This window comes from Sycon ciliatum, chromosome 6, assembly GCF_964019385.1.
Source record: "Sycon ciliatum chromosome 6, ocSycCili1.1, whole genome shotgun sequence".
NCBI lineage: Eukaryota > Metazoa > Porifera > Calcarea > Leucosolenida > Sycettidae > Sycon > Sycon ciliatum.
In genome coordinates this window covers 27,909,056-27,923,909 of record NC_088648.1, presented here as the reverse complement: position 1 = coordinate 27,923,909, position 14,854 = coordinate 27,909,056, and the positions used below count along the sequence as shown (strand labels likewise).

Genomic DNA, 14,854 nt, shown 5'->3' with positions numbered 1-14,854 from the left:
GAAACTCAGCACGGGTATGCCACGGAACTTCGTCGGCTCGCTCGTCGAGCCTACCCAGGACAACAAGGTGCACTGCTTGATTCAATGCTTTTGCAACTTTTTATTGATGGCCAGGCATCGAAGGATTTGCGCTTGGCGTTGGCGTCACCTCGGCCCACTGATTTGGATGCGGCGGTCCAAAAGGCCATCGAGGTAGGTGCTATTTATGCTCGCGAGCAGGCCCGCACCGTACCTCACCAGTACGCACAGCCCGTATTTGCTGCTGCTCCGGAAGTGAAGCCCGGTCGCACTGCTCATGGTCGTGACCCCTACACAGCAGTCGGTCCACTGAAGTCGGAATCTGAGCGAGACCAGTTGGCTTCGCTTTTGTCGAGATTTGATTCGCGTCTCTCTGCTTTGGAGGCGAAAATGGAGAGCGTGAATCTGTATCGCCCCACCCGACCCCAGCAAGACCATGTACGTTTTGTTGCTCGTGGTGCTGGTGCTGGTGCGCTTAGCCGTGGTCGTGGCCAGAGTTTTGCTACAAGGCCTGTGCGTGGAGTGTGCCATGGATGTGGTGAAGAGGGCCACTTCATTGCATCTTGCCCGCACGCAAAAACCTAGGTTGGACTGGTGACACGGGGCCGCCGTCAGTCGTCCGAGTGGAGCCCCTCGAGGAGGTATGTGGTGCGATCTCACCCATTATTGTGCACGTTGATGTTTGTCTTTCGTCTTCGTCTTCGTCTCCTGTTGTTGCTCTTGTTGATTCTGGTTCAAGTGTGTCGTTAGTGCATTCTAAATTGTTGCCTAATTTGACAGAGCGACCTCCTCTAGAGTCTGCTCCGCGGTTGTGTGCAGTCAATGGCGCACAACTTCCTGTCATTGGATCCATGGATCTGTGTATGTCGCTAGGAAATCTGTCTTTCCAGCACACGGTTGTTGTCTCTCCTGGTATTCACTGTGACATGATTCTTGGTTCCGATTTTTTGTTGCAGCATGGTGGTGTATTAGATATTGCTCGTGGTGTTGTGATGTTTGGCGATGTGTCTGTTCCGTTGCATGTTTCTGGTTCTGGGTGTCCTCCGTCACGTACGCCCTATGATCGTATTGTTCCGCGTAATACTTCCCCCTCATGTAATACTCATACTCCTCATTCTGATGCATGCTCCGACGATGTACCTGTTTCGTCGTATTCTTCTCGTGTTGCCCTTGACGATTCATTGTCTGCACGGGTTGTTCACCCCATGGCTCAACCTGGCGTTGTCCCGGCGTGTGCGCCCGAAAGTGTGGCCGACCCTGTGGTATACTCATCTCGTGTGGTGTTTGAGATGGAGTTGTCGGTACCTGCAGGACATGTTGTCTTGGTGCCTTGTGCAGCTGTTGATGTGTGCACGGTTGCGATGGATTGCGTGGCAGATCCATTGGAGTCCTTTATGGCGAAGCATCCAGATGTGGCAGTGACTCCTAGTCTTGTAACTGTTGGCCCTAACCAAACACGTGTGGTTGTGGCTGTTGAAAATCATGCAAATCATCCTATACTCATTCATAAAAATACCAATGTTGCCGAACTTCATCAAATTCCTACAGATTGTGAACATATTGACGACACTGAAGCTATGGTTTCCTCAGTTTCACCCCACCCGATCCCGCTAACTGAGCAACGCACGAAAGTCATCGATGAATATATCAACGCACAAAATCATCTCTCCACAGAACAGTCTCGCACGCTCACTGAACTACTTCATGATAACCACGATTTATTTATCTTGCATGATGATGACTATGGCTACTGTGACATATTCCCTCATAAAATTAACACAGGACAAAATAACCCTATAAAACAACCTACCAGGCGGATTCCATATCACCGCCGGAAGGCTCTGCAAGATCTACTGAATACGCTGTTAAAGCAAGGCATAATACAAGAATCGATTAGTCCGTGGGCATCACCCATAGTATTGGTGCCAAAGAAGGATGGCTCTCTTCGACTCTGTATCGACTACAGGAAGTTGAACTCTGTCACCGAGCCTGATGCTTACCCAATTCCCCGGGCGGATGACATGCTTGATTCCCTGTCTGGCTGTCGGTATTTCACGTCCCTTGACTTAGCGTCAGGGTACTGGCAAATAGCAATGGAAGGAAGCGACAAGGCTAAGACGGCATTTACCACGCCACTAGGCTTGTTTGAGTTTAATGTTCTGCCGATGGGCTGCAGGAATGGCCCAGCGACATTTCAGCGCGTAATGGAAGCAGTCCTGAGTGGCTTATGTAACACACCGGCTCAGCCATTCTGCCGTGTGTTCTTTGATGATGTCCTGAATGCCAGCGAAACGCTGTCTGGTCAACTCCAGATTCTGCTGCCCGTGTTCGCGCCAGTTCGGTCCGCTGGACTGCGGTTCAATCTGAAGAAATGCTCCTTCTTCCAGGAGGAGGTCACTTTCTTAGGACACCGCGTGTCAGCGGAGGGCATCTCCCCGGATGAGGCCAAACTCATTGCGGTTAGGAACTGGAAGACTCCGAAATCTGTCACAGCTGTCCGCGAGTTCCTTGGCTTCGCTGGATATTATCGCCGCTTCATCCGTGGGTTCGCCCAGCGTGCTGCTCCGCTGACTGCTCTGACAGGCAAGAATGCTCGCTTTGCGTGGTCGAAAGCTTGCGAAGCGGCGTTCCAGGCTCTGAAGCGTTCGCTTTCCAGTGCGCCGGTGATGGCGTACCCCAGTTTGAAGATTCAGCAGGTGCATTCATTCTGGACACTGATGCGAGCAATGTGTCGATTGGTGCAGTCCTCAGCCAGATCCAGGATGGATCTGAGCGACCAATTGGGTACGGCAGCCGTGTACTGACGAAAGCTGAGCGCAACTACGATGCTAGCGATCGTGAGGCCCTTGCTCTGGTCTATTTTGCGGAGTATTTCAGGCACTACTTGTTGGCACGACCATTTGTTGCCAGGACAGACAATACTGCGTTGACTGCACTCCGGAACCTGAAGGAACCCCGAGGACGGAAAGCACGTTGGCTTGACTGTTTATCCGAATATGAATTCCGAGTCGTCCACCGTCCCGGTCGCCAACATCTGAATGCTGATGGTCTGTCGCGCTTGATAGCCGAACCTGAAGCACATGTGCACAGTGAGTCTCCGCCACTGGCACCAACGCCGCCGCAAGATGCTGCCCCGTCTCCTCCGCCGAGTCCGCCGCCTCTTGCCCGTGATGTTCCGCTGTCAGCTGCTGATGAAATGCCACTTGTTGCTGATGTTCCTCCGGCTGCCGAGATTCTTCCTCCGGCCGCTTTTGTTCGTCCTCCTGGTTCCTCTGCCGCTGGACCGTCGTCGCCTGATTGTTTCAAGCCTCAGAGTCTTCTTGCTCCGTGTGCTGATCCTGCTCTGTCTGAGTGTTTCACCAGATATGATGCTGTCACTGGCAAGTTTGTTCGACCGCCTGAAGCTGTTTCCCGTCCTCTCGACTGTCAACCGCCTGCCGTTACTGCTTCTAGTCCTGACCCGCTGCCTGATGATGATTTGCCGCGCTGCGTTCCGCCGCTACAGCCGCCGTCGTCTGATCCGGTCCGTACTTCTTCTCCTGTTTCTCGTCGTTCTGGCCGTGTCCGCACTGCACCTGCTCGACTAGCTGACTATGTCCTGGACTGAGTTTATTATTTGGTTTGTTTTCTTTTGTTTGTTTCCTAGGTATTTCGTTCATTCCCGTGGACGTGAATTTTAGCTAGGGGGGCACAGTGTAATAGGTGTATGTATGCTACGACCTGAATACTCACTATTTGTATTTCCCGCTCGTTCCCCTTGGCAATGAGCCACTCACAGAGAAGAGCGCATGCTCCAGGTTCTGTTCTGTTGTAGTCTAGTCTTGAGTGGTCGTTGTCCTGTTCTCCTTGTCTACACTCTTCTCGAATACTTCTATAAATTATCCAATCATATAAAACCCCTTGTGTTCCGGTGTGAGGGGGCATCATTAGCCGGGAGCAGCTAACACATGCCTATTTACTGTGAAGTGCATTGGAACTTCATAAAATCGAAATTTTCGGGCAGGACCAGTGTAAAACTGGGGCAGGTGGGTAAATTTATTAATTTTTTTCCTAAGTATATAATGCATGCGATGCTGTACCTTTTTACCGTATTTCCCGGTCATTTTATTAAGTGTCTAGTTTTTATACAAAACAGGTATGCGGTTTATCTGTTCAATTTCTGTATTTTGGCCAACGAATGCCCTGATCTGTACATCAGGGAGTCATACAAGCCCGGTTTTGTGTGATTGCACGTCACCCATCTTCTCATATGATCAGAACTGTACATAAAAATAAATTAAAAATTAAAAAGTGGCGTTGGCTCAATTTTGGTACGGGAGGGCCCGGGAATCTCATTGTAGGTCTCGCCCACATTCTACATTTCATTCACCTTTGTTGACAAATAATTTGGGTGAAAAAACATCTCTTGTTTGACTATCCAGGGGTTACAAGTAGACGTGAGTAACGGTTAGGCTGTCATCACACAACTGTACAAAGAGTTTTTGAGGTTGTATTCCTGCACGTGGTGAAAAGAGCAGAGGATGGGAATGCGTAGACGTGGCAGAGTGCGGTTGGGGAATGGTGGGGTTACACAAAAAACAAACAGAATAACAAGCATATCACACAAGGAAGTGACAACGAATACAGGGCAAGAACTGAGCATTCGTGACGACACTGTTTGCAAGACGTTGACTACGGCTGTGACACGTCTGTCTGACTGGCTCTCCGAAATTGGGCTTCTGCTGAATACCGGCAAAACCCAAGTCATGGTAATTCAACCTCGGGGACTCACTGGCGACATACCAGTCGTGAAATGTAAGGATCAAGCCTTAACTGTTACCTCCACTGCCAAATACCTTGGCGTAACCATTGATGACCAGCTATCCTGGCAGCCACATGTCTCCAGTGTTGTGCAGAAGGCGTCAGTCGCCATCAGCCAGCTATGGCGCCATGGGCGATCTCTGCCCATAAGAGCCCGCAGACTTTGGTACATTGGCATTGTGCAAGCACGACTAACGTACGCATCCAATGCATTCTTCCCGTCGCTGACACAGCAGCTGCAGAGTCGTTTAATCAAATCCAGCAAATCCGGAATTCGTGCAATTTTCCGACTCTCCAGCCGGGCATCCACAGCCCCCTTCCTCGTGCGCTTATCTATTCGATCCCTAACTCACATTTTTAACTACAAGGTTTTGTTTTTTGTTTTCCGTTGCCTACATGATCTTGCAAGTCCTCTTTTCTGCACCTACTTTCAGTTGATGGCTAACACAGGCCAAGCATCCCGGGATGATCGCCGAATTACTCGAGGACAGGAGCAGCGGCTACTGCAAGTGCCTTTCCTTCCTGGACCTTCCGGTCGTCAGTCATTGACATTTGTGGGAAGCACTCTTTGGAATGCCCTTCCCAGCGATATTCGCCTCCACAGTGCGGCGGTTGCCTTTAAACTGGCTCTGAACCGAATTAATTTGTAACCACCTTGCTCGGCATCCCTACACATTACTGCATGTTTTCTCGGTGTTTTCTTCACTGCATGCTTACACATACACACACCCATTTGAATTATATACAAACGTTGTGCTTTGGAATTATCATGTTATGATTCTTTTTAATATTTCCTTCTCTCATAATATTATATTCGTTCTTAGCAGAAACCGGAGGTTTTTCCTCTGGTGAGAAGGCAGAATTGCCTGTGCTCTAAACGAATTCAAATAAAAGAAACAAACAAACAAACAAACACAGGGAGTCAATGAACGTATTGTGATGATGGACAACACTATTAATTTGTTGCAACTCATTCCCCATGTGACTGCATACTTTACGCCAAGCAAAAATACAAACACGTTATCCTACCGGTGTGAGGGTTGGCACTAGCAGAATATGTACTATGCTGTATTTTCTTTTGATCTTTTGTGTCACAGGAGTACCAGAATGCCCTTTGCTAATTGTTAATAATGCGGTTGTGTCAGGAGGCTCAACGAGAGTTAACAGTATTCGCAACGTCTCATGCAATTCCGACTTCGAGCTTTCGGGTAGCTCTTTGGTCACATGTCTACCTAGTGAGGAGTGGACTACCTTGCCAGTTTGCAATCGTAAGGATTTGCTATTTTCCGTGTGTGCGAAATAACCATGTTACCATATTTTCAAGCAGAAAATATTTTCAACCTGGAAATAGCTCAGCTAGATTGGCATAATGATTATGAACTTCCGTGCATGTATGCAATAAGGCAGTAAGTGTGCGATCCCTGTTACTTTAGCGGGATTTACACAACCGTAAGATGGTCATAAGAAGCGGGACAAACGTAGCATGTTTTAGGACATGCGACTGCCAAAAAATGCAAAACTACGCTGCTACGACGGTGGTATCGCTTAGGGCCTTTCCTTTAGATCTGATGCTCGAAGCTGATTCGTGGAACCATCAGTGCACCCTGGCGCATTCAATTTTCCTTGACCAGCACCCTGCTCATTTACAGTCCCTTAATTGGTTCAATTCAGGTGGCACCACCCGAAGCTGCGTTCGTCTCCCCCTAGCTAGGTCTACCCTATTCGTAAATTCCCCTTTCTTTTCCTCCTACTCCACGTGGCTCCAACTGCCCCCCAGTGTTAGACAAGCTCCAGATATGCCCAAATTCCGTACCCTCGTCAGACAGCACTTCAGTATCTCCCAGTAAACAAAGTCACAGTCACCACTTCCGCTGCATAGCTCGCTGAGCATCCCATTGCTTTGTAAGTTGCTAATCCCTTCCCACTTTGTGTACGTGCTCTTAATTTTCTTTTTTTCTCTTCTTCCGTGGTTGGTCTCACCCTCTCCTCAACTCAATTGGCTGTCTTGACATGCCACGAGGTGCAGAAATAAATAAATAAATAAAAAAATAAAATCAAAACATACTTAAAGTACCTTGGCAGCCATAACACCTGCTTCAATTTGAGAGTCATTGAAGTAGCTGAGGAAGTGAGCAATCGGGCAGCTGGTTGTAAATTTGGCATTGGTTGAGTTTCCATACATTGTATGCATTTCGTGACAGAACGCTGTCACTATGGCAACATACTGTGTGTGCAGCAAGTGAAGGAGGCAGTGTGCACACGACTATGGTAACATATCTTTACTTCCGGATTAAACTGGTCAATGTAACCTCTTGTATCGTGGGTCAATAACCAACCCAGGTGTATCAACACCAACACGTGAACGAAACCTCTCCTCAAACCCACTTCCCATCCTTCTGCTACGTTAAACCTTACACAGGATATTCCAAAATACGTTCTCTCTGCTGCATACGTTGCTATAGTATAAATTATAAAAAATTGTTATGTTTAGTGACATATGCAGCAAAGATATGTAGGACTCAGTGAGCAGTCACGTCTCGATGACCGATCACGATCCCCGTGACCAATCAAACAGTCACAAATCCCCGAAGAGCAGTCATAAAGTCACACACCAGTTTGAATCCCGATGACCAGTCAGAAACAGCCGCGACTTTCTCTGTGAACGGTCACAGGATCCACGTCAAAATATTACGACTCAACTGTAGGCATTCACGCATTCAGCACACTTTTTTTCCTTCACAGGTTTCAGAAGTGAGCAAGAAAGATTTCGATCAACTCTCGATCTCCGCGTACAGCGTAGTTCACTTGTAGCTCGAGTCTGGTGTGTGTGGGCTCCTCTCCAAAACGAAGGGTGGTCGAAAATCTTGCAGGCTTCAGATAGAATCTCTTTTGAGAGGACGTTCTGGCTAGTAGGTTGTGCTATTCATCATTATTTGAAGAACAAACTTTGTCGTTCAGGAAAGCTATTTCGGAAAATTTTCAGTCATGTAATTTTTGCATGCCGATCTTGCTAGAGCAGAGACTGACTTCAACTGATCCAGCATGCAAGCAGCACTCGATTTGTGTTTTTGGAGAGGATGGGTGACAAGATTACGGAGTCAGAAGTGGACATCGTCGACGATGCAGAGACGAAAATATAATGAAGATGGACATGAAAATATGTTCATTTCCAAAAAGGTACTGAGTACATCAAGCACCTTCGTGTGTGTAGCTCTGTCTTTCTTGTGGAAGACTCCACAGAAAAACAATGTCCAGCTTGTTGAAACTGAAACTGCCTCTCAGTTGAAGTCGTTCAGGAAGACATCTATTCAAGACATCATTGATCCATTCTCAAGAACCATCGTAAGAAATTAAATCAAGTCATGTTTATCGATAAGAATGGCGAACTAGACCAGAGAAGTGTGAGTGTCTTGTTTTGACTGCAGGAAACTGTATTTCAATATTCTGGCTCAACGTAGTGCTTACGCAGTTTACTGCTTCGAACACATCTTCATTCCTACTCCCAAAATAACTCTGTAAAATTTATTGATGCAACATTATGCATCATGGTCTTTCTCGTTGTGCTGCTATAACGTGTACTAAAAGTACATGCATACGAGTACTGTGTACCGTTTACTGTCTCCTTGTCAGTGTTTTTGGGCGATCCTCCACACCTTCATTTGTCTTCCAATTATTAATTTTATAGAAATATTCACTCACTTCAACTTCTTTTGATTGCTGGTGCGAATGTAGCCTGCGATGCCTGCTTGTTAGTGAGAGTGCACCAGACGTCATGTATCGATATGTATGTCTGACGAGATGTTCTTGAACTGGCATGCTGCTTTGCTTAGATAAGGTTTAGAATTGGGTGCTCAATGGCCTGGATGAATTAATCATGTTTGCGATCAGTATCACCAAGAGTACGGTTCTTCCGTCTACGCATCTCTTCTTGGCTTGTGGATTGGTTGAAAAGAGATAAAATAATAATACAGAAGTACTTGTGTCCAAGTATCGTCATGAAAACAGGTTCTACCTCTGTAACTTTGTCCGCAAGGTCACGTGAATCTAGCTGGTAGTCCCGCTGCCTATTTGTGTGTGTGTGTGTGTGTGTGTGTGTGTGTGTGTGTGTGTGTGTGTGTGAGTAAGTGTGCGCGCGCATGTGTGAGTGTGTGTGTGTGTGCATGCGTGAGAAAGAGAGTGTGTGTGTGAGAGAGAGAGAGAATGTGTGTGTGTGTGTGAGATTTAGAGAATGTGTGTGTGTTTGTGTGTGCGTGCGTGGATGTGTGTGTGTATGTGTGTGTGTGTGTGTGTATGTGTGTGTGTGTGTGTGTGTGTGTGTGTGTGTGTGTGTGTGTGTGTGTGTGTGTGTGTGTGTGTGTGTGTGTGTGTGTGTGGATGTGTGTGTGTGTCTCAAACTCTCTCTTCTACTCTCCCCCTGTCTCGGGGGCGGCGTGGCCAAGCATTTGGCAGCTGTACACCAGGCCAGGTGTGTGTGTGTGTGTGTGTATGTGTGTGTGTGTGTGGATGTGTGTGTGTCTCAAACTCTCTCTTCTACTCTCCCCCTGTCTCGGGGGCGGCGTGGCTAAGCATTTGGCAGCTGTACACCAGGCCAGGTGTGTGTGTGTGTGTGTGTGTGATGTAGAGAATGAATGACATAAATTATGTGCGTGTGTGTGAGAGAGAGAGATTTAGAGAATGAGTGTGTGTGTGTGTGCGCGTGTGAGTGTATGTAAGAAAAGGGAGAGAGTGTGGGTGTATGTGTGTGTAATGGTGTGGGCATGTGTGGTCCCCAGCTCTATTCTATGTCATTCACGCTGGAACTGCTGCTGCATAGCCCCAAGTCTGAAGACTTGGCAACTTCATGCCTGTACCTGACTCTTGCACTATAATACCCGTCGCCTATGATACCCCTCAGAATTTCCCACCTTGCTCCCCCTTATGTTCAGGCTGCCCGTTTAGGAGCCATCAGTTGCCTGACGATCGTAGTAATACGTGAAACTCAGAGTTGTGACAAAGCCTCCAATCTCTCTTGTAATACAGAAATACCTATATTCTGCCTGTGACTACTCACAGAGAAAGAGTGGTCACAACTGTACATTCCGCATGTAACTGTTTGCATGGAATTATAGTGGTCACAACTGTATTCTGTGACCGCTCATAGGGAATTATAGTTTCCACAACAAATCCTGCAGTACGAAGCACCCTGCGAGCAGTCACGAACTGTGTACTTTACACATGTACATGTATGGTGATTTGTGACTGGTCATGGGGCATTGTGACTGGTAAACTAATTTGTGACTGGTCATGGGGGGTTTGTGACTGTTTGACTGGTCACGGGGACCGTGATTGGTCACGGGGCCTTGACTGGTCACTGAGTCCTACAGATACCCTATCTTGTAGTGGATGTACCCTATGTGTAAGAGGCTGCAATGGAGTCTGCGGGTGGTTAAAAAATGTTTTTAGTGATGTGAGGAATATCAGAATTATTCGCACATTATGAAATATCAACACCAGAAAGAATACTCGGATGCAGGCAGCATTGATCGATATTCGAAAATTCCAAAACTTGTCACTTTTTGGTTGTGGTATTTAGCTCCAACCTTGGTCTTCTGAACAGTATTTAGGATGATAGTATAGAAATTAAGTATGTTCTGAGAACTGGGAAGCTTGTTCTTGGGAAAAATCTACTCTGTAACCAGTGGGAGTGATATCTGTATGCAACATGAATCTTGAGTCTGAAGGAGTGCAGTGATCGATGCACAGAATGTATGTTGGACTCAGAATAGAGTCCATGCACTGTATGATATCCAGCACTTTATATACAGTTCAATGACTAAGTCCAGGAGTCCGTTCAATATTGATCAGCTCCATCCAGCTGCGGAATCCCATATAAGGAGCACAGTTTTTTCTACAAAACCCTATTCACGGTCCAGGGGTCCAGTTTATCCAGTTACGTCGTCCTGTGTGTAGTGCCAGAAAGAGAACAAAACCTTTTCAGTTTTGCTTGCCTCGTGGCAGCGCATTCCTTTCTTCACTTCAGCCATGGCTGCCAGTTCTGCTGTGCAGTTGCCGACAGTAGTCTGTCTCGAGGTAACCAAGGAGGAAAAGGAGACGTTCAAAATCCAATCTGGAAAGCGTCTTGTGTTTCTCTGAAGACGTTCCAACAGTGCCCGGGATGAAAGCAGAAAGTTCAGCACAGTTCCAATCTGACGACTCAGTACACTGACATTCTCTTTCGTTCGACGCCACCGGGATACCCTGTTTGACTGGACAAGAGCTGCGTGTACCACTGTGTCAAAAGGCTGTCTAACTACATTGAGGACGATGACTGAGGTAAGGAAGCTTTCAATCTTTTCGATTGGTCTGCTGTTCTGTCGTTATGCTTGAATTGGTTTTCCATTCTCAAGGAGTGTACGCGTTTGTTTGATGTTGCTTGAATGAATGCCCTAAAAGTAATCAACGACTTCGTAATAGTTGCGTGACAACAATATCAGTTCTCAGGAACTGCAAGGGCTTTGCATCAATCGTGTATGATCGTCTAGCTATCATCAATTATAAATATTATTTCATGAGAAATGTATTTTTATCCCTGTGATAATTATGTGAACTCCACGACACTCTTTCTCACGTATGATGTCAAATACAACGAGATCCACAAACGCATTGCCGGTGTACAAATAGTAGGAGGAATATTGCTTGTATGCCGATGACAAGAAAAACTTCTCAAGATAATACTCGTATTCCATGAAGTAACCGTTTTGATGTCACAACATGACATTGTGTCAGTGTAATTGCCTCTTGACAGCAAATCATTGCATTTTCATTTGGGGGAAGACTGTTTGACTGACAGTACCGCTGTACAGATTGTTTAAATCATCTCATTTCAATTTAATTTCAGTGATGGTTAACACTGTGGAGTACACTACATGTATGTCTGTGCGTCTTGAATGTGCACAACCGATCTTATTCCTCGTATTATTAATAGATTATTCTCACCACCATTACCTGTTCACAGGTCTTTGAGTAGATGGATTTTCATTGAGCATCACATTCGTTGAAAACTTAGTAGTTGTGTGCTCCCATGCATCATTACGGTAATAAGCGTATCCGTGTGCTTTCTATTTGTTGCAGGTGTGCTGATCTTCAGAAGCTTGCGGAACAGAGTGCTGCTGAACATTTGCATGGTCATGAGCAATAACGAAGTTTGATATTGCACTCTCTGCATGTGCTAGTATTATGCTGACTATTGCACTATGTTACTCTCTTACACTACTACATATGTAAACGTGTGTGCACTCGTCCACGTATGCATTTGCTTAATATAATTACTTGTTATCCCTCTTAACTTTACGTGAAAATGGTCGGACGTTTGCATGGCTGTTGGAGCTAATCTTTTTGTGGTGATTTCTTGGCGTTGTTTGACTTTGTGTGTGTGTGTGTGCGTGTGTGCGTGTGTGTGCGCATAAAACTATTGTGCGCGCTTGCGAGCACAATATATAGGGCCAATTAGCTTGACAATTAGCTTGACTCAAGGGGTGATGTCCATCTAAACTTTGAGCTCACAGTTAATTCAAAGTTTCCAAGTTTTGACTCTGTACGTTGGAGTTTGGACCAATGGACTCTATATAGGGGCTGGATGCTCCACTGAGTAGGCATTTCCCACATCGGCCGGCCGAAAAATTGGCCGAAAACAGTGGTTTTGAAGAAATCACCGATCTATTCACGGAATACGCAGTTTTCTTCTTCAACTCGCCAAAAATCGGTATTTTAGTGCCTCAACAGCATGCAAATACAATTTCTGTAGCCATTATCTGCGAAAGGTGATTGTGACTTCAGGCATTTCCGAAAACGGTCACCAGGAAAAGCCGCCGAAATCAATGGCTGCCACGAAATCGTCGATAATTGCACCGAATTTACAAATTCGGCGGGGATTTCCCCGTGAATGGATGTTATAGTGCCTCCACAGCGTGTGTGGTAACGCAGATGGTTGCTGCGAGAGGTGACTTCAAGAACCGCTTTGAGTCGAATTCTTGCTTTGGATCTCATAATATGGCCAAATTTGGACATTTTCTTTGGCGATCGAAAAGCCCTAAGGCCCAAAATCAGGCCGATTTGGGAAATGCCTACTACTGAGTCCAAGTTATAGAAAATTCGTTCGTTCGTCGAAGCAATATTCGAGAGAATATTCGTTCGAAGAAAACACAAATCATTACATCACCATTTTTTTTAATCCTGTTAATTGAAACCTATATATTTTGCATGATCAAGGGCCAAAATTCATAAGGGAGACCGTATTTTATCTTGGTCTCTTGCCTTACAGGAGTGCCTCAATGTCCACCGTTAAGCATTAGCAATGGAATCGTGTCAGGGGGCTCAAATACAGTGAACAGCATCAGCAGCATCACATGTAATGCCAACTTTGACCTCTTGGGAAACTCAATGGTCATCTGTCTACCCACCGCGGCTTGGTCTTCACCTCCTGTGTGCAATCGTAAGTGTATGCTATTTTCTCTCTGTGAAACGGGCCCATCTACATTGGAACTTCTAATATCCTTTGCTAAAGTCACAGTCCACTTTTTGTGTGAAAACCCACTAGCAACCTGCCAGCGGATCATATGTTTGCTGTTCATTGTTTGTCCGTATGTTGTCTGCATTTCGTGACAGAAAACTGTCAGTGATGCAACAAACCGTTCGTGCTGCAAGTGAGGGAGGTAGTCTGCACACAAATTATAACATGGTAGATGTTTGTACTTCGTGACAACAAGTTGTGTGCCGGTGGTATAGCGACCCTTGGGTGTACCAACAACTCATATAATTTCAAATGTTCTAGATGAAACCGCAACTCATGTGTCTTCAAGTACCGTCAGTATATACCAGCAGACATACCTGAGCCCATACACAGCTAAGCTTATTTTAGATTTGTTTGGCTCTAAGCTAGTTTCCAACATAGCGAAAAATATCCTCTTGACCATCCATTTCCTTGCTGTAGCTTTTGAGGAAGTAGAAAGCTATTTGCCAATATTGGTGGTGCGGCACTAGGCTACAACAAATTAAGGGTTTAAATGCTTGGGGTACGGGAGGATGTATCCAGTGTGCTGACAATGCTCAACACCGCAAATGCTTTGAGTATTACGAATCCGCTTGGTTGACCACTCTTTCCGGTTTCTGTCAACGTTGTCTGCATTCATGAAAAAATCGCGGTGCCTATATCAGTTAAAGCACTCAGACCTTGACGCATCGAGCTTGTTTACACGCCGTGTCGTTGATTAGACGTCAGTGCGAACAGGTCGGCCAGCAACTTTAAACTTCACTGAGGATATCTAAAAAGATTGCAACAAACAAATTACACTTTGAATGCTCATAAAGAACAACTTCTTTCTTGGCCCTGAACCAGGCTCGTTATTCGCAATGTGAATGGTGTTTCTACTTATTCTGCTTTGGCAGGAGTGGTAGAATGTCCGACGCTCACTGTTAATAACGCAGTACTGGCAGGCAGCTCAAATACAGTGACTAGTGTTCGCAACATCACATGTAATGACGGCTTCGAGCTTTCGGGTAACACAATGGTCACGTGTCTTCCCGGTGCGGAGTGGTCTTCCACACCATCTTGCAATAGTAAGTGTTGTGTATCTTGTATTTGAACTGCTTCCACTCGGAGCATGCTATATCCATCAACAGTTGTTCTGGCCACTCTTTGATCTGATCAAAGGAGTTCGGTTTGCAATTTTTCCACATTTACGAAAATGACAGAAATAACCTGATAAGGCACGTCAACTAATAGGCCGCTCACACGACGTGTAAACACTTGCACGTGTTTGACCAAGATAACACCGGCAAACCGGGTTCCTGTTCACGAGGTCTTGGGCAAACTTTGCAACCGTCAATATTTCCAGGTTGCTCCTCAGATACAACTCTATTCACCGGTATGTTTCCAGTCTCAGGTTTATGCTACGTTTACATTGAGATTAATGGCGAAAAAGCACGCTTTATGTTATAGAGGTCCTCTCTGCGCACTAAGTGCTGAATGCCTAAAAGAGCAGATATTTTCCAAGGGAAT

The 14,854-nt window shown here is 46.0% G+C and overlaps 1 protein-coding gene across 1 annotated transcript in view; it reads left to right on the top strand.

Moving 5' to 3' along the window:
* Window positions 1-14,854, top strand: part of LOC135820179 (P-selectin-like) — a 35,184-nt gene that overhangs the window by 2,611 nt on the left and 17,719 nt on the right. Inside the window, exons 4-6 of the mRNA XM_065333491.1 lie at window positions 5,916-6,086; window positions 13,118-13,288; window positions 14,242-14,412. Coding sequence (XP_065189563.1) covers window positions 5,916-6,086; window positions 13,118-13,288; window positions 14,242-14,412 — 513 coding nt within the window. The remainder of the gene's footprint in view (window positions 1-5,915; window positions 6,087-13,117; window positions 13,289-14,241; window positions 14,413-14,854) is intronic.